At 38.3% G+C, this 20577-nt stretch overlaps 1 protein-coding gene across 1 annotated transcript in view; it reads left to right on the top strand.

Moving 5' to 3' along the window:
• CPT1A (carnitine palmitoyltransferase 1A) overlaps nt 1-20577 on the top strand; it is a 36253-nt gene that overhangs the window by 7916 nt on the left and 7760 nt on the right. Inside the window, exons 2-14 of the mRNA XM_063158766.1 lie at nt 5414-5493; nt 5639-5793; nt 6788-6927; nt 7327-7498; nt 10588-10689; nt 11397-11534; nt 12388-12465; nt 13126-13233; nt 14050-14137; nt 16383-16578; nt 17130-17318; nt 18330-18435; nt 20233-20349. Coding sequence (XP_063014836.1) covers nt 5653-5793; nt 6788-6927; nt 7327-7498; nt 10588-10689; nt 11397-11534; nt 12388-12465; nt 13126-13233; nt 14050-14137; nt 16383-16578; nt 17130-17318; nt 18330-18435; nt 20233-20349 — 1575 coding nt within the window. The 5' untranslated portion in view covers nt 5414-5493; nt 5639-5652. The remainder of the gene's footprint in view (nt 1-5413; nt 5494-5638; nt 5794-6787; nt 6928-7326; nt 7499-10587; nt 10690-11396; nt 11535-12387; nt 12466-13125; nt 13234-14049; nt 14138-16382; nt 16579-17129; nt 17319-18329; nt 18436-20232; nt 20350-20577) is intronic.

Here is a 20577-nt window from a genome sequence, read left to right as displayed (position 1 = left end):
ATTGAAGAATTCTTCAGGGTCAAGTTCCTGTTGTGGTTCGTTGGATTTTTTGTTTTGTTTTGCGTTGTTGGTTTTTTTTACTTCTAAGCTTGCCTAGTAGGAACTTGGCAGGAGTCAGTTTTGTTTTATGACAAAAGCCTTTGCCATAAAATGCTTCTCATTGCTTGATTGGTGGTGCCTTGTATCTGCCTGAAGTTATGAGGGTTTCTGGGTAATTTTGAATTCAGAAATGCCATGGTACAGGTAATTCTGATTTCAGAACTGCAAGTAATCATACCTGCAAGTAATGCTGCAAGTCTGCCCACCATCTATGAACATTTTGTGCCTTGGGTGCCAAGCGTGTCTGTCTGAGAGCTGTGACAGTGTCAAACCTGTGTGTGGTGGGACCTAGGCATGTTCTCAGAGAAACTACGTGCAGCAGCCATTGCTTTTTTGTAGAAAAATGTCAATTTTTGATTATCCAAGTAAAATAATTGGAAAGAATTGTTTTATGATCTTGGTTTGGTTACTGACAGTCATATGCCCTGCATATTAAAGCTAATCTATAAATAGGTGTCAGAGACCTGTGAGGAGAAACTCAAACTAAATTATCAATGTACTCTTGAAAGGGAGAGTCACAGAATTAAGTCTTTCATCAAAGCTGTTTGGGATCAAGTGAATGAGGCCTCTTCAGTTTTCCTCTGCATTTGTTAATTTCCTTTGCAGAAAAAGGAGTATTGATGCGAAAACTGTGTTTAAGTAATATGTGTCTTTTTGTTAGATGTTTAGAATCCTGACAAGGAAAAAGGACGGGTTTTTCTATTCAAGAGGAAGAGGAAATAGGGGAAAAGTGAATTGCATGAGCCAAGCAATGTATAGGAAACAAGTGACATCCTCTTAAAGCCTAGTATTTGCATTTGTTGTGAGGTATAGGTGTGACTTTATTTTTTTTAGCACTATCACTTTATCCATGTAAAGTGTACGAAATCCACAGAAAGATAAAAAAGATTCATGCTCAGTAGCATTTCCAGGAGTAACTGCTTCAAGAATTAATTCCTTGTTTTGTGCTGTAATGCAGTTAGCTTTTGTATCATGGCCTGCTGCTATTTTAAAATGACCAAGGCAGTTCTTTCACTGTGCTTCAGAGAGACATTGCCAACCACTGGTAACTTCTTGCATGCCTGACTTAAATGGAAGCATCCTGCATGTAGGACCTCTCTTAGCCTCAGATTTTCCAGGGCTGAAGCCCTTATCTCCTTCAGTGGTTGTAGGAACATGAGTCCCAACACTGACTCTTCAGTGTATGCATGCTGAAGTCATAAGGTCTGTGAGTTAAACCTCAGTCTTTATGGAGTAAATGTCCCGAAACTGCAAAAATAACAGTGTGAGGATGCTTTTTGCATAGTAGATGTAGCAGCATAGTTTTGCAGACCATCAGCACACAAGCTTTCTAGTGTGTAATGTGTTTCCTTGACTTAAAAGCAACATCCAGCCTAGCAGTTCTTGTTTATAAGAATGAGGAAAAAATTGTGCATAGTTTAGTTTGGCTCAAGCAGAGGTATGAAAAAGGAAGAGAAGAAACATCTGCAACTGTTACAGCATGTTTGAATTTAAATGAAACCAGATAAGAGCAGGAAACAGGCAGCTTTCTTCTTTAAATAAAAGAAGAAAACTCGCAAAGAATCAATAAACCAAATTTTAAGGGGCAAGTGTGTGATTTTTTTAAGGTACATTAATATTGTAAGAGAACACTGAAAGGAATGAAAATAGCCCTTTCAGATGAGTAATAGAAATTATTGTGCTGAGGGTTTTTTTCCCCTCTTGGAGTAAGACTCTGCCAAGCTGCTAGGAAAGTCGAGAGCTGTGGTTTATGGCTCTCGGGAGGTTAATTAGTGTGTGCTGCGCAGACATGGGCCGCAGAGCCGGGTGCCCGCGCTCGGAGCCGCTGCCGCGGCGGGGCCGGCCGTGTGAGGGAGGCCGTGGGCGCTGCCCGGGAGCCGAGTTGAAAAGGCCGAGGCTCCGCCCGTGCCCTTTCCCCCAGTTCGCGGGGCACGTGGCTCCGCAGGAATGCCGAGGGAAGCGCTCCGGCTCGGCGCTAAGCCGGCCGGCAAGGAGCAAAACAAGGGCTCCGGGCGGCGGCTCCGGGAAGCCTTTGGTGTTCCGCCATCGTAAAGCAGGGCAGTGTTAAAGGCTTATGGTTTTTAAAGGAAACGAAGGGAATATGAAAAGGAACAAGGTGCTTTGTTGTTTCACATCTTAACGTCAAGCAGTACAGTTCTAGAACTGGACTGTATTTGTTTTCAGGGCTCGTTTACTTTATTCAGGATTAATTCTTGGTGGATTAATTTTTTTTTTCATTTGGGAATAAGGAATATTTTCCTTAATGAGGCTTATTTATTTTTATGAGAATGTTAAATTTTGATTCATTAAAATGTCTGGTTGGCTGTTAATACTTGACGCTATTTAGAATCTTTTTCTGCCTTGGGCAGTAAAAAGAGCATGTGCTTGAAAACGAAGGGGTTCCTGAAATTCTTTCCATTCAGAAACAAAGAGGAGGTTAATTAAAAATTTCTAGGCTGAGAAGTCACAGTGGAGTTGAAGGGTAAGGGAAACTGGCTGATCTTGTACTTAAGACACTGGCATTCCAAAATACAAAATTCTGTGAGTGAACTGAGCAGAGCATGTTGGCCCTTCTTGAGACAAGTCCAGGTGCCTGATTCCCTGTATGCAAAAACGATTGAGTTCTTTGTATGTGTTTGTTGGGGTTTTATCATCCCACTCTTAATAGTGCCACTAAACATATGAGATATTCTTGACTTTGAAAGCTTTTGCAAACCCTGTTGAATTCAGGTTATACCCTGTATTACTGCTGCCTCTCCCTGCTTTATTGCTCTCTTGTCAGCTGGTAATGACCAATTTAAATGAATGAATGGACAGCTGACTTTGACTTCCTCATACTTGCCTGCAGCAGAGCCCATATTAAGTAGTTGTTAGTGACAGAGTCATTAAGTACTACAAATTGCAGTTGTTACTCAGGCACACAGGGCTTGTGTTAAAGCTTTTGTAACTGGTGTTCAAAGAACTTTGTTTTCTTCTAATTTGTTCTTCTTTGTTATTCTAATCAGACACTACACACACATAAATCAATTGCATACTATCTCTAGGATGCCGTGAGCCTTAGGTGCCTTGATTCACCCAGCTTCTAAAACCTGAGCAGTGGCTGATGGATTTGTGAGATCTGTGGATTTCCATTAGGCACTGTAGCAGTAGCTGTATTGCAGGGGTGGATCACTGTAGGCTGGTCCAGGAACAGACCCATTAAATATTGCAAAGAATCCATGCCTGTTGGTCAGCAACCTTAACAGTTTATGTGCATCAGCACTTACCTCACTCATCTCTGCCAAGTATTCCTTCTCTTTCTATATTGTGTATTTTTTCCTAAGCCTACTGTTGTTGCTGCATCCCAAGTGCCTGGTTTTCTGCTCATACACATTGGCACCCATTCTTTGTGTTTCAGGTGACTTTGGTTAAGTAGAATATTAACAGACTAGAGGAGCAGCACTCTGGTCATAATGAACTGCTTTTGAAGTGCCCATTTAAATTGCACTGGTTAGTCCTCACATGCTGTTCAACAGGCATGAGAGTCTACCAGAATTTAATCACTAGCTTTAGGTTGGCAAACAAAATGTGAATTCTAGCTTTTAGGATTTAAAAAGGGTGAAGTAGTTGTACTTTCTTTGATTTTGCTTACACAGAAATGCCAGTGCAACCTTAAAACACTTAGTATTGATAATGTGTTTTGTACTAATCTCAATCTAAAACTTGCCCTTGAATCCCGACCTACAGATAGGGCAATAAATTCCACTACTATTTAGTCATACTTCTAGGAGGATATTGGTTTTGGGGCTATGCATGACAATTTTGGTAAGCTAATAAATTAAGTTGAACAAGAGACTGACTTTGGAAGCATGATCGTCTCCTCAGGAATACATAGTTCTGACCACTTCAATGTTATACATAGAGTCTGTCTGCAAAAATCTACTTTCTAATTGTAAGTGCTCAAAAAACATTTGTCTGAATCAAAAATTAGTAGGAGTAACTTCCAGGGTGTTTTTGTATAAATGCTAGTTACAGGAACTAAGAAAAGCTATGGAATTACCCACAAGTTTAACAAGGACAAGTGCCAGATTCTGCATTTGTGTTGGGGCAACCCTGGTTGTGTGTATAGATAGGAAATGAGAGGCTGTAGAGCAGTGCCATGGAAAGGGCCCTGGGGGTCCTGTTTGTGGGAAGCTGGATCTGAGCCAGCAGGGCCAACCCTGTCCTGGGGGCATCAGGGACAGCATCACCAGCCAGAAAAGGGAGGGGATTGTCCTGCTCTGCACTGGGGCAGCCTCACCTCCAGTGCTGGGGGCAGTTTTGGGTGCCACAGTGTGATAACATATATAAAGCTCTTAGAAAGAGTCCAGAGGAGAGCTGTGAGGATGGTGAAGGGTCTAGAGAGGAGAGAGGGTACAAGGAGCAGGTGAGATCACCTGCTCTGCTGATCCTGGAGAAGAGGGGACTGAGGGACATCCTCATTGCAGTTACAACTTCCTTGAGAGGGAAAAAGGAAAGGCAGGTACAGGTCTCTTCTCTCTGGTGACCAACCAGTGACAGAACCTGAGGGAATGGCCTGGAGCTCTCTTGAGGAAGTTTAGGTTAGATATTTGGAAAAGGTTTTCCACACAGAGGGTGGTTGAGCACTGGAAGAGGATCCCAAGGGAAGTGGTTGCAGCCCCAGACCTGACAGAATTCAAGAGGTGTTTGCAGAACACTCTCAGGCACGTGGGATTCTTGGGCTACATTGGGTTTGCATTTCTGTTTTAACTTCCAGCGGTTTTGATTTGAGCCTTTTGTGGCTGCTCAGTATAATTGTCTTCTGTCTATATTGGCGTGGTTGTTGAGATTTGTTTGGGCAGTTAAGTAGAGCTGCAATTCCATGAAATTTCATCATAGTTTCAGATTTCTTTGGGGAGGTAATTTTTCTGACAATTGTGATTTGGTTTCCTCAACTCTGCATAGTTTTGATTTTTGTAGTTATTTGCCAGTCACAGCACAGAGCCACAGGGACTATAGCCTCTTATTGCTTTGAGTAATCATCTTGAAATTAGGGTATGAAAAAGATTTTGGGAGAAGATGTGGCCAGAAGCAGCTTTGTTTTTCTAGCTGAGGTGAAAACTTTGGATACCTTGTGTTTCAAATAAAACATTTTCTGAATATTCTTTGAAATGTAAGATACTCTGTACCTGTGATATGCTTTTTCTAAATGTTTTGGCTTTCAATTTCTGTTCCATTCTGATTTTTTTTTTGTATTGCATGTATAGGTGATACACAGCTGTTGTGATGCAAAATCAAAATGCCTGAGTTACACACGTTTTGTTTTCATTTGCAGCTGTTTTGGTTAAAAGAGGTGCCTTAAATTAACCTTCAGGACAGTCAGACTGAAGTGCAAGCAGAGCCTGTAAGGAAAAGGCAAGTAGTATATATAAATTTTTCATACTTGGAAATCTTTGCCAAAATCATGGTCAAGATTTGCCATATCTTGCTAGAGATGGACTAGGTCCTGGTTCCTCTGAACAAGAGGGAAATGCTCTTTCTAAACTTTGTTTTTTGACAGATCTCTCTCTGAAAATGGCGGAAGCTCATCAGGCAGTAGCTTTTCAGTTTACAGTAACTCCAGATGGGATTGACCTGCGTATGAGCCATGAGGCACTCAAACAGATTTACCTCTCTGGTGTCTATTCATGGAAGAAGAAGTTCATCAGATTCAAGGTATGCTAAACTAGTCCAGTCCACCAAACTTCTGGGTTATTTAATTTTTTATTAATTTATTGAAGTTTTTTTGTGGAAAACTGATTTTTTTCCCCTTTATGGTAAATAAGGTTCCTCATTGTGAAAGACTTAGGGGGTTTTATTTAAGACAAGAGGTGCTGAGGAAATTGCCACAGCATGGTACTGTAAAGACTGAAAGGGTACATATTTTTTATTTATTCCATGGGAGCAAGATGAAGCAGATGTAGAAATTAACTGACTTCATTCTCTTCCTGCACCACATGATAATGTAATCTTTTAGCAGAAGTCCAAAGTTCTACTAGTTGTGATCTTTAATGTCATATGTCGTAGAGGTACAAGGTACACTATTATAGCTAAGTAGTATTGTTTCTTTTGAGGTATTTGATAAAGATTGTTTTGTTCATGGGATTGTAATTGTAAATATCTGTTTCATTAGTAGCAATCTACATAAACTACAGGTTATCTTCAACATCTCTTTCAAAAACATGAACATATTAACAGAAATCTTACTAAAATTTTCTTGTAAAGCCATGAGAAGAACTGTTTAAATTACATTAAAAAAGTTAATTCTGGTTCTCAGAATTAACTTTGTTAATTCTTGTTCAGTAGGATATTTTTGCCATGTATTCATATAGAAGGGTCTAACTCAGTGTAAGCTGGAATTATTGAAGTGTCATCTGTTTTAGAGTTGTTAGTTAGTTTCACTATTTTTAGCAAGACTTGCAGCAGGATCAGTGGTATCTGCAAGAGAATGTAAAAGTTCCTTTTATTGTTGATATCATTGTTAAAATTTCAAATTTAAGTAAATCCATTCCCTGCTGCTGAGATAATCTCATGTAAGAAAATGTTGGATAGTCTTAACTACTTGTTTATAACTAAATGACTTAAATGTGTTGATTTTTGTTTCTTTCCATGGTAATATGAAGTCAGTCACTTTGGTATGAAAAAATTATGTGAAGGCTTTTCTTTCCAGAACGGAATTATCACCGGTGTTTACCCTGCTAGCCCATCTAGCTGGCTTATTGTAGTTGTGGGTGTGATGTCAACCATGTATGCTAAAATTGATCCTTCCTTAGGGATAATAGCCAAGATCAACAGAACACTTGATACAACGTAAGTAGACTAAAATGTTAATGTTTCTGTAAAGGGAAATTAGTTTTATTTGCAGCTGCTCTTAAAGCCATTCCTGTTAAAATGTATCAGTTTTGGAACAGTACATTTGTGACACCATAAGCCAAATAAGCAGATGTATGAGGATATGAAATAGGGAGGTTGTACCAGTATTGCTGCATAGTTCTAGGTATTTGGGAGGCACATTTGGGAACTTTTGTGGCCTTTGATGTTGCTGCCTGAAAAGGTCTTTGGAAAGGAATTTATAAAAGCAGGGTAAGCAGGCATAAAGCTTGTGTAAGGCCTGTCTGTGCTACTATTAGACTTATGTTAGCAATACCAGCTTCTCTTTGGAACTTAAATGGACACTAACTGGCATGTGCTGGCTTTTGTTTTAAATAGTGGCTATATGTCAAACCAAACACAGAACATTGTGAGTGGAGTACTTTTTGGCACAGGGCTTTGGGTTGCCCTTATTGTCACAATGCGCTACTCCCTGAAAATGCTGCTCTCCTACCATGGCTGGATGTTCTCTGAGCATGGCAAGCTTAGTGCTGGCACCAAGTTTTGGATGGTAAGGATATGTTGGTTTCATTTCATCTTAAGTTCTAACTGATCAGTATGCAAAGCTTCAAGGGAAAATTTTGTAGTTTTATTTCTTTCTTGTGTTTTTTTTTCGTCATAGAACAGGAGGCTGTTAGGCAGCTATTTCTGCTGTTACCCTTCTAAAGCTGTAATGAAACTCTTCATCATGGCCTTTTAGAAGGAAGAGTGAACACTTCAGGAGTAACTTCTAAGTTGTCCAATGCCTTGGGCCTGTGTGACTCAATATCTGCTTTTTCTCTATGTGCAAGTGCAGTTAAAGATCTTTGGCTACAGCACCAAAGAATCTTGTCCTCACAGAAAGGGCTCCCCTAATTCTTTGTTGTAATGTTACGGTTTCTAGTCATCCATTATAAAATTATTCTTCTGCTTGAAGAAAATATTGCTGAGTGTCCTCTCAACTGATTTATTGGCATGTCTCCAGAATGAGTTGGGGAAGAAGCATAAGCTGTAGGTAGCGTGTTATGCAATTTTCAGATAAAGATAAGGTGAGAGTGGTATGTCCCCTGTGGATTGATTGTTGTGGTGCTTTGGAAAAGGATTCTTAAAGGATATGGTAGGTATAATGTGAGGAAACTTAGATGTCGGTGCTGCAAGAGATGAAGTGAGGTTTTGCTGCTTGGACTTGGTTCTTCCATCTCACTTTTCCCTGTATTATGGTAGGAATAGCTCAGTTTCTGTACTGTAATAAAATAATCTCTGCAATAAAATTAGTCTCTGGAGCCTCAAAAATTAACAGATGTATGTTAAACTAAGCACAGCTCATTATTTACTATGGGAGCTATTCAAGGATAGGTATCCAGAATGGTGTACACGAAAATAGAGTTTAATGTTTGTCTGGTACAAGTGAAATTTCTAATTGATGGTTTCTCCTGGAAGCAGTAGCAGCCTCATGACCCAAATTGGTACAGTCCAGAGGCTCTCAATGGTAAGGCTTTCTGTCAATTGCTTGGAGCTGTAGCTGCCTTGGTTTTCAGCATGTCCTACCAGATAGATTCTTCAAAGCTCTTAATACTGCCTTATCAACCTTAAAACAGTATGGACTGTAATGCTTCTTACTGTGCTTTGGTGCATATTGTATTTATCAGTTTTTGTCTACCATATATGTTGCATATGTATTTTATTGTGTTTTTTATGTGTTTAAAAGTACACTGAAGATGTATGCCCAACAGTGTCTCATCTATACCTTCTATAAAAGGCTATTTAACTAGACCCAGCAAAACTAGTGAAACAGCCCCAACTATCCTAACTTTCTAGATTTTTACAAAACTGTTTTCTCTTCAAATGATCATGCAGATCAAAAACCTGAACTCTAATTTCAGTCACAGTACAAAGTGATTTTTCAGACTGGTTGGAAGTCTGCTGGCACTTTTAATCAGCATATTTGACCTCATAAAATCAAATTTCCTGTATCAGTCTTAGGGGAAAATCCAAATATTAGTTGCCATTTTAAAAAATAAGTTAAAAAAGTGGTGATTGTATGTGAAGAGATGCAACATATGTTAGAGTGACATTGTTTGCTGTGTCTGCATATGAAGTCAGTGATGTAATGAAATGTGTGTGTCTGTCAGAGCACTTTATTGGTCTCAAGCTATTATAATTTCTCTATTACAAGTTTTCTTTAGAGATAAGTACTGTGAAACGTGTTTGCTGATTTTTGTCAGTTGTGCAGGTGCTCTCTTAAAATAATTTTAGCCTTTTCTGGCTTAAGAGTTTTGGAATAAAATTGTCTGCAAGTATGAAATTAGATTTCCAGATGAAAGGCTGAGCTTTCTCTTTCCCACCTGTTTCCAAATTTATCTTGTCCTGAAGCACAACTGGATTTCATTGGCAACCCACTGTGGTGCATCCCATGTACGTCTGATGGCTGTGATACAGATCCATTTGTAGGGAGGTCTTTGTGGCTGGTAATACTCTGCAATTGTTAGTTGTTTTGTGCTGCCTAAAACTGTCTCCTCTAGCTGTGCTGACCCAGGAAGCTGAGAGGGAGGAAAAGTTCCACATTCCAACAGTTTTGTTAGGAGACATTTTCAGAATTTAGTAGTGAAATGGCATCCTGTGTTTTATTCTGTCTTCTCTGTTGGCTTATATATATTATCCTGTGTATTGGACCAAGATTACACTTTGACAGTAAAAGTTCCACTGGGTTGTTGGAAAATCCAATCACTCCACTTGACTTTCATGCTGACATAGGGTGGCAGTGTCAAAATCCTTCCACGAGTAGCCAAGAAGTTGCATGGCCTAGAATTTTGGCTTAGTGTGTGCTGCAACTGAAAAGTAGTTTTCACTCTCCTGTGGAGCACAGGAGATTCTACAATATCTGAAGCTAAGTTCTCTCTGGCTTTTTTGTTTCATTGCTGGGGGGTTTTTTGATAACACAAGCACTGGGTGTAACACTGGCATGCTTGCACAATTTGCTATATTCAAATCATGCAGTAGACTACCTGTGATTGATTCATGCTTGAATTAACTCCCTGTAACATCAATCCTATTACTGATGTTGAGCTGTAACTTTGGAAAATATTAAGCCATGATAAAAAAGCATAATTATTATTTTTAAAGATTACTGTAGTTATCTAGAAACCTTAGCTGAGTCACAGGCTTGATAATGATTGTGCTTTGAAGCTCAATTTACATATGTTTCTAGTATCTACTGTGTAATATAGTAAAAGGTCACATGGTAGAAGTGAGTTTTTTAATCTTTCCAGAGGGGAATATATAAAGAAAAGAAGTGCTAAGTAACTATTTTTATATTAAGATCAAAGTGTGCCCTACATAAACAGCAATATTGTCTGTGACAGGATGATAACTGGGAAGTCAGGAATGACCATGCCTATCTTGCTCTTCCACTGCCATGTTGTTAAACTTTAGGAAGTTAGTTTCTGTCAAGGCCTTTTTTTTTGATGTGAAATTCTGATAAATGGAGTAGTTTCCTAAATCTAGTACAGTATAATTTACCAATGAAAATGACTGCGAGTTACATTACACATTTAGTCTGTTGTTGTTCTTCTGTTGAACCTAATAATTTGGTATGTGTATTTTGTTTTTGCTTTTCTTCAGACCCTTGTAAAACTTTTCTCAGGGCGTAAACCCATGCTATACAGTTTCCAGACATCATTACCACGATTGCCAGTTCCAGCTGTTAAAGACACAGTTAATAGGGTATGTACATTCACCAGTTTATTTTCTTCAGTTACACAGAATCCTAGGTGCTTTTTGGGATGTTTTTGCCATTCCTCATGAAAAACTGCACAGTGGTATTAATATGGTGTAAGAGATTCAAACTTCTGCATGGAAATGAAAATAAAGGCTGTGACAAACCAGTGAAACTGGTGACAGTTTGAAGCCAGTGTGATTCACACTGGATGACACAATGCCTGTTGTTGTAAGGCTGTGCCACAAAGTGTGATTTCCAGGGGGTTTGAAGCACACTTTTGTTAGCCTTCTCAGTTGTGCAGTGTTATTAAATATGTGTGTCATAACACAAAATCTTGTAGCAAAGTGGGTAAATATGGCAGTATGTCACAGAAACTGAAGGTTTGATCTTTAGAGGAGAAAAAGAAAAATCTCGGTCTGCTACTGAAGAAGTAGCATGCCTTACCCTTTGGAGTGGAAAATATTTAGAAAAGTTGCCTCTTCCACTTGTGTTTTGCTCACAAATGTCTGAAGAAATATTTTATTTTTTGAAGTTTGCAGCAGACATTTAGAAGAACATATACTCTTATTTTAAAAACATGGTACTTGTAGCCTTATGGATTGAGAGTGGATAATCTTTGTTTAATGCTAAAGTGCTTTGTGTAGGAATGGTGAGAAGCTGTGTATTAGTTCCTGCACTAATCAGGAACACTGATTCTTTTCTTGTGTTCTAGTATCTGGAGTCAGTTCGACCACTTATGGATGATGAAAAGTTCAAAAGAATGGAGGGTCTTGCCAAAGATTTTGCTTTTAATTTGGGACCAAGGCTTCAGTGGTATTTGAAGCTAAAATCCTGGTGGGCCACCAATTATGTAAGTAGATAAATAGGAAGCTCAGTTGTTCAAATTACATTATTTCTTCCCTGGTGCTCTTTTTGGCTTAAACTGCATTATTTCTTAAATGTAAAAGAGGGAAATTGAAACTGTTTAATATTTCTTTTAAAGTGCATGTGACTTTGCATGTAAATTATTTGTATGATTTGGTAAACAGTATGGTGAGCAAAGGTGAATGAAACTTGAATAAAAATGCATGCTTATTTTTTGTTTTATTATTCCGGAGAATTTTGCTGTTAGGATTGCTTTTGGGGTTTGCTTATTTGCTTGTTGAGTTTGATAACTCAATAATGGACCTGGCTACCCAGGTAGTTTAGAAGAATGATTTAGAACAGTTTTTTTAGTATAGAGCAGCTAAGGCATATAAAAATAAAGAACTGTATCTGTTCAGCTGTTGAGCTATGTTTTCTTTTTTTTGTTACCAAAAAAATATCCAATATCCCTCAGCATCCTAGTGAGAACTGCAATGTTAATTCCTTCTTGATATATTATCTAATGTACTTGTACCCAGGTAGCCTAACCTGTCCTGGCAAAGGCTGTAAAGCATTCAGGAGATCTGATACATTTTAAATATTATGTGGAGAACATGACTTCTTTGAAACCTTATCAGAGACATATAGCTGAATTTGATTTAGTTTTCTCACCCTTTTTTCCCCTGTTTTCCCTGAAATCTGATGGAAATAAGCAGGGCGGGGATTATTGTCTTTTTAAGTGCTAGCAGTTTCCTTTCCATTTCTGCATGGAATGTTGTCTTATGCAGCCATCAACATAGAGGACTTAAACTGTGAAAATGATGAGATTTTACTAATTTTGTTTTTCCTTCCTGCTGCAGGTTAGTGATTGGTGGGAAGAATACATATACCTTAGAGGACGTGGACCAATCATGGTTAATAGCAACTATTTTGCAATGGTGGGTAAATAAATCCTATAAGCACCTTATGTTGCATAAAAACTGTAACATTTCTGGCAGGCATCTTACTTCATGGTGTCTTTCTGCTTAGAAATCTATTGCCATGAGGATGTAATCTTTGTTTTTCTTTCTTCTGGTATAACCTGCATCCAGTGTCTTCAGGTACCTCCAAGTATGTCACATACTGAAGTGTGTGACACAAACTCCTGTCTTAGCAGCCCTAGCACAGCTGCCACTTTGGCAATCTTATGCAATAATGACTTAATCAGTTTTGTCCTTACTGTAAAGAGTAATCTTCCAAAATCTCCATGTAAAAAACTTCATGGGTAACACAGCTGAAGGAGGTGTGTGCTCATGCTGGCAAGTGTACATACAGGAAGTAAAATTGTAAAAGTTAGAAAAAAAAAAGGAAAAAAGAAATATGATGGTCTTGGATCAAGTTTTATGTAGCACTGTCTTTTCTACTTAAACAATTAATAATGTTTTAAGGAGATTGTGACTACTGAAGAAAAGTTTCATCAGCTCACCGCACTTGTAAACTTCATAAATTTTAAAGCCTTTTCTACATTGTCCAGAATAAACGTTTAAGTATGTGGATGAGAAGTACTACTTTAAGGTAGCCTGGTCATCTTTAACTTATGATTCTTATCGACTTTACAGGACTTCCTTTCTTTATATCCCACAACCCTGCAGGCAGCTAGAGCTGGTAATGTTATCCATGCCATCCTGCTCTATCGGAAAAAACTGGACAGACAAGAAATCAAGCCAGTATGTATATCAGTTTAAATGGTTTTTGATCTTTTTCCAGCACAATCTGTGAGAAGCTGACCAGCTTTCAGAATGGGAGAGGAATGTCATATTGTGATGAATTTTTGTGGTCCGTATCATCTTGTCTATTGCTTGAATTGCACATGGGCAGGAACTAGCAACTGTCAAAAATACAGAATTGTATGGATACAATACAGGATGGTTGGGATAGAGGTCAGAAGGCCACTTGACACCAAGAGTGGGCCAGCCTAATATGATGGTAACATCGTGTGGTGCACTAATTTCTCAGTAGCAAAAAGGCAAATCCCATTTGAGTTTCTGTACTATCCAATGCCTGTGTATTGTTGTAAACAAAGACTGTGGAAACAATTAAGTAGTTTTTTTCAAGATCATGGAAGGGATGTGATTAATTGAATGGAGCTACAAGTCTGAGAAATGTGAACTTTTGTTCCTGCACAGCCATAAATAGCTTAAAAGAATGAATTAAGGGGTAATGCATGCTGCATGTGTTAAGTTTTGCATCCAGACCACTCATGGAGAATTTCAGGTGCTAACTAGCTTCAGTTTTCCCTCATGGAGGGTGAGTTTTTGGTAAAAGGGGAAAAATAATGGCTCTGGAATGTCTGTGGAGTATTCCACATGTGGTTTAAGGAAAGACCATGAACAGGGAGGAAAAAAACTCAACACTGCATTAATGTATTATAAATCTTACTCTTCTCAAGCCTTTGTTTAGCAAGATCTTGGGGTTTTTTCTTTACTTTTTAATTTTCTGATTGTATATGCAAAATGACGTTTTAATGTATGTTTGCTTCACAGATTCTTTTGATGGGATCCACTGTTCCACTCTGCTCAGCTCAGTGGGAAAGGATGTTTAACACTTCCCGTATCCCGGGAGAGGAATCAGGTAAGCAGGGCCAGCCAAGGAGAATGAGCACCCTGATGGAATTCAGGACTTGGTGTCTTCTCTACTAAAAATCTGGTTTTCCAGATAAAGATCTGACTGACACAAGTGTAGATCAATACTGTGTTCCAAGACTCAGGATGTAATGGATTGCTGTAGAGTTCCTAGATGCCTTTCATTTTAGGGAGATTTTGAAGCCTTTTAGTGGTATTTCTCCTTAAATTAAAAAACCAACTTCAAGATAATATTGTCTGTCTTGTTTTTGAATTTATAAATAATCTTTACTTTTATTTTTCCAAGATCAAGATGATTTTTGAGGTCTTAATATTGAAAGTGGCATTTTTTTGTTGTCTTTTATTGTTTTTCCTAAGTTTTGTCACTGCAAGTGGGGTCAGATTGCATCTAGAAGGACTTACCATTTGTAATCATCAGGTGGAAGAAAACTTTACTATTCATTTGCTTTCTCTTTGAGAGCTTCACAGTCGATTTTAGTGGAGTCTTGTGCTGGTGTGTTTTTCTATAGAAGATAAAGCTGTATCTAGGCTTCTCTGGTCATATAATGTTCTGAAGAGCCTCTTAGAACTGATTTCAGCTGTTTACCCAACAGTGTATCATTGTGGCAGCATCACAGTGAAACATGAGCTCACCTCCGTTGGAAATGCACGTAGGGGCTGCCACTTGAAGACAGGATGGTTTTTTTTGCTTTCTGTGAGGCCTGTAACTCGCTCTAATGTTCCAAACTGCCTTCAAACTTGTTACTCCCACTCAACTACAGAATTCAAAACAAAGTGTTTCTAGGCAGATGCAGGGATCTGCCCACTCTTCCCTGCTGGAGACTGACATTTGCTGTAAGAAGCTGGATAAGGGGGAGGAGTGGCATTGGATAGTGGATAAAGCAGTAGGTGCGTGTGTCAGATAAGGACTTTGCTCTCAGTTCTGCTGCTGGCTTTTGCTAGATTGTTGAGAAATTTTTTTTCAAGCTATGCCTCAGACAGCTTTATCTGCAAACTGAAGGAAAGGACATACCTGGTGTCATTACTCCGAGTCATAACCAGTAGCTTAAATAGACGAGCAGGTTATTAAATCTCTCCTGGACAACTTTAGTCTATGAGCTACTCTCTTATTTAGCTTACTGCAATACTCAAGTACTGAGAGTGCAACCTTTGCCCCTTCCCTGTTCTCAATAAAATAAAAGGTATAAACAGTTTGCATTTAGCATTGGTTTTCTTTCAGTCTAAAATGAGTTTTGTACAGAAGTGTAGAAGTGGCTCATTCTAACTGGCACCTGATTAAAATACATCCTGTATGTCTTAGAGGTTCTCCTCGGTTTCTCCTGTTTAAAGTCTTTCAAATTAAACTGTAGTCAATATAACAATTACTGTCTTTTTCTCCTGGGCTTTTCACATTTCCTATTACACTTTTTCCATTTTGCTTTGTTTCTGTTTTTCTAAAGGAAAAACAATTGTGTCATTCTGTATATGTCTAAGTGAGTTCCAAAAACATTTTTCACACATTCTTATGGGCAGCTTGACTCCTTGTCTCCTGATTTCACTTTATGTATATTACAGTTCCTAAAGAAAGAAAAAGGGAAAAACTTGTTTTCCTATTAATTGGTGAGAAAATCTTGATGAACATTGTATTGTCCCTTGAGCAGCAGTTAAATTGTGATGATTTTTGACAAAACATGCTATGGAGTGAACGACTTCACCTGTGGTTTGATACAAAGCCTTTGTGACTAAATTTAAGCTTATCCCAGTTAGGGCAAGTAGATGGTAAAATGCAGGAAAAATGTGGCCTCATTTTCTGCTTCACATAACATTACACATTTTAGCCATATATGGAATATTCACTCTGCATCTGCCAAGACAAATGTAAACAAAAGCTGATGGTATAAATTCTGAGTTTCTTAAGACTCTGCATGAATTGTCTAGGACCTAATTGCAAATGATTTAAAAATACCTTTCCTGATACTCATCTAGCATGTTCTTCACCAGGCTACACAGCTAATGCTCATTTTTCAGATACAGGAATATAGATTTAGTTGCTTGATAGTGGCCTGCAGTGTAGAAAGTGGTGGTGCTATATGTGGAAATGACTGTCAGATCTGGGTATTTGACTGTTTCATGGGGGCATCTTTGTGATGAAATACCATGGGGTGCTAAATTAACTTGTAGTGCATGCAATAGGCATCTGATGTTTTTTAGTGCATTAGTGTTTTGAGACTTCAGCCTTGTGTTTGCAATTCTAGATACCCTCCAGCATGTGAAAGACAGCAAGCACATTGTTGTGTACCACAAGGGCCGTTACTTCAAAGTGTGGCTGTACCATGATGGCAGACTGTTGAGACCCCGAGAAATTGAACAGCAAATACAGAGAATTCTTGAGGATGATTCAGAACCTCAGCCTGGTGAAGAGAAACTTGCAGCTCTTACTGCAGGAGATAGGTATGGTGCTTATTGCTTTTTAAATAAGTTTAGTTTTTAGAAATTATTGCATAACATAATCATTGGATATTGGCTTTAGAATTTTAAAATAGTCTGCAGTCAGTCGTTTATACCTTCGTCACTGATTATGTATATTGATGATGTGTAACACTGCTTCAGTCACTTGTAATTGTGTGGAGTTAAAAAAATTTTGCAGTGACAATCCTATATGCAGATTATTATTTTTACTGTTGTCATCTTCCTTATAACAGACACTTTCTTTTGTTTAGTTTTAAGTGAAGATGATCCATGCTGTAGGTATTGCATGTGCCGAAATGTTGAATTTCTGAGGATGAAGTTTTGCACGTGTGTGATGATGAGTTGAATTGGTTCCTAGGATTCCACTGTACAAGAATTGTCAGAGCTTTTCACAGCTCTCAGAGTTTAAATGCAAAGGAAGTAGCTGTATCAAATTCCACAGAAGTAGGAGGAATGTCTCATAGTGATTTTAACAGTAATCAAACATTGACAATTTTATATAATCTGGCTATAAACCAATTTTTTTTTTACAGAGTACCATGGGCTAAGGCTCGTCAGGCTTATTTTAGCCGTGGAAAGAACAAGCAGTCCTTAGATGCTATTGAGAAAGCAGCATTTTTTGTGACATTGGATGACATGGAGCAGGGGTACAGGAAGGAGGACCCAGTGAAGTCACTGAATGCATACGCAAAATCATTGATACATGGCAAATGTTATGACAGGTGCAGTATTGACGCTGTGGAAAATGCCTTCCTTTTTTTTAGAATTTGCTAATACATATGAATTTATGATGACTTTTAAGTTGATAAATTCCACAGAATCACAGAAGGGTTTGGGTTAGTAGGGACCTTCATCTAGTTCCACCCCCCTTTGCAACAGAAAGGGACAACTTTCACTGCATCAGATTGCTCAGAGCCCAGTACAACCTGACCTTGAACATTTGCAATGACAGGGCATCCACAGCTTCTCTGGACAATCTGTTCCAGTGTCTCACCAGCCCACTGTAAAAAATATTTCTCCATTATACCATATCTAAATTTACCCTCTTTCAGTTTATACCTGTTGCCCTGTGTCCTGTCACTATGAGCCATGACAAAAAGCCTTTCTCAGCTTTTTTTATAAGCTCCCTTTATAAATTGAAGGGCTGCAAGGTGTTCCCAGACCCTTTTCCAGACTCAACAACAAGCCCAACTCACCCTTTCTTCATGGGAGAAGTATTCCAGCACTCCTCACTCCTGCTGGAATATTTTCATGACTCTCCTCTGACCCAGCTAACAGTCCTATGTCCTTCTTGTGCTGAGAACCCGAGGGCTGGACACAGCTCTCTAGGTGGGATCCCATCAGAGGGGAGTAAAGAGGCAGAATGCCCTCCCTCACCCTTCTGGCCATGCTGCTTCTTAAGCAGCCCCGGACAGCATTGGCTTTCTGGGCTCCAAGTGCCCCTTGCCAGCTCATGATGAACTTTTCATCCCCAAGTCCTTCTCTGCAGAGCTGCCAAATCATTCATCCATCAGTCTGTTGAAGTGAGCATTGTCTTGACCCCGGTGCAGGGCCCTGTAGTTAACCTTGTTGAACTTCATGAGGTTCAAACTTCTATTTATTTAAATGTCCTTATATTAAAAAGGATAGGTTCTAGTGGATTTGAATATGAATTTTTGAGAGAGAGGAGGTTACAATACAAAAATGCTTTTGAAATGTACAAAACCGTAAAGAAATCTTGATTTCTTTTGTAGGTGGTTTGATAAGTCATTCACTCTTATAATATTCAAAAATGGCAGAATGGGTCTGAATGCAGAGCACTCCTGGGCAGATGCTCCTATTGTTGGACACCTGTGGGAGGTAGGTGCTTGGCACAAAGAGCTGATGCAGAAGATAATGTGCAGGGGCTTGCAGCAGCCCTGAAGGTCAGCAGTGACTTTCAGTCCCTTGCATTCACATTGCTGAGGAGTGACCTGGGGCCTATGGCTACAGCAACTGTAGCATTTGAAAAAGATCCCAAACCCTCACTTAAGAAGCTGCTGGTTTTTGAAGGCCAGCATTTTAGTGAGCTTAGATGTCTTCACAGAATAGTGATACACCTCCCCAGCTACCTTTTCTTTAATGTTTTAAATCCACAGATTATTGCCTCTTTGATATGGCATTGTAATTTTTGTATGTACATTTTCCTAAAGCTCTTAAGTTTTCTTGTGCTATAAAACTCCCATGCTTACTTTTAAAATGTAAAAAGTTATACACAGTTTTACTTTTTGTCTAAGCATTGTTTGCCAAGATGCAGACTGATACGCTTTTGACATTATCTCTTGTATTTATTTGCAATGAATACAGTAAATTTATTTTGCTTTGCATTCATTATATGCTTAGTTTAATTCTTGAAATCCTATTTGATTTTTTTCCTTTTTTTCATTTTGAAGCTTAAACCTACAAACAGTTATGTGACTCAAATAAATTAAAACTATTTCCAAAATGTTATTTAATTTTGATTTTGTATGTATTTGTGCAAATGGGTCTTGAGTGTAATTGGCCCCCCCAAGTAATTTCTGAGTTTTGTTATAGAAGTGCTTCCATGTGTATAAGAACAAAAAAAAAGCCTCATTGCATTCTCCATCCAGGGAAGAAAGAAGGCCACACTGATTTGAGAGTGACATGACAATGCCGTGTAGACTATCTCAGTGAAAGAGGGATACTTTTTTTACTTTTAATGAATGATATTATATGCTTAATTCATATATCTGTACTTAATATTAATTGATACATTTTCTGCTAAGAATTTAGATTACTGAAACAAGATTTCATTTTCTAGAAAGTTGTCTGTTGTTAGCTCTTTACAGATTGTCTGTTTTTAGAATTGAATGGATTAAGCTTTATTTCATAGTTGTCATGTTCTGACCAGTAAGTGAAATGAGAACATGAAAAGAAAATGAAATTAAAATAAGAGATTAGAAATAAATCATTGACAATCATCAAGCTTTTTCTTTCCATATTGAGCAGATTCAAATCTTTTGGTAGTTCTTTGTGTTTGTATGTGGGTTTGTTGATTCTTGATTTTTTTTTTTTTTTTTTAACATTGAGGATGCTTGATATCTTATAAGACAAAGCCTTTTATGTCTGTTCAAGTTGTGTTGTTCATCTTGCAACATGCGTCTTTCCACCCAGGAGCTCTAGTGCACATGTAAAATAAACTGCAATTTTGAAAGGGATACAAATCTTAAAAATAATTGAGTTCTTGCAGGATTTGCACTTACTCTGAAATAAATTACTGCTCGATGAATTAGTTTTGACTGATAACAAACTTGAAGAAATTCTCTAGAATCTAAATTGAACAAAGATAGTGAAGTCTGAGTTCAGTTTTTTTGCTTCTACTTCGTTTGAGGTGGGTTTTGAATTGAAAAGTTTTTTATTAAACCAGTAGCATCTAGCAAAATGCACCAGCGTAATTAAATAAGTGTTTGGTGCACATCTGGTGTTCCTCTTGTAAAAATGGGAGCTTCATTGCAGTTGTTTTCAGTATTTGGAAATGGATTGTGTGTTTTATTTTGCTGTGTACTGAAAATAGGTTATATTGCTTTCACAATGAAATCCTAAATCCATGGCAGTAAGTAATGTGTTGCAATTCTGAAGAAGTGTCATTCTTTGCAGAATGTGATGGCAACTGAGTATCTTGAACTGTGCTATTCAGTAGATGGACATTGCAGAGGAGATCCCAATCCCAATATTCCCATTCCTACCAAACTGCAATGGGAAATTCCAGAAGAAGTAAGTACAGAAGATTCAGTGGTATGAGGAAGAAATGCCTCTTTTCCCCAGTGGTCAAATAATTTATGTAATTATTGATAAACCTATAAATCAGTTCTAAATTCCTTTTGGTCCTGTAGGTTGTGTACTTTGTGCGTAGTCATTACTCAGTTTGCTTACAAAATCAGGAGGTTTTGATGTTAATCTTTAAAAATTCTGACTGGGAAATGCCAGTGTTTTACTAGAAGA

Source organism: Melospiza melodia, chromosome 6 (genome assembly GCF_035770615.1).
Source record: "Melospiza melodia melodia isolate bMelMel2 chromosome 6, bMelMel2.pri, whole genome shotgun sequence".
Taxonomy (NCBI): domain Eukaryota; kingdom Metazoa; phylum Chordata; class Aves; order Passeriformes; family Passerellidae; genus Melospiza; species Melospiza melodia.
The sequence above is the reverse complement of the archived record's forward strand: the minus strand, read 5'-3'. Positions and strand labels throughout refer to the sequence as shown.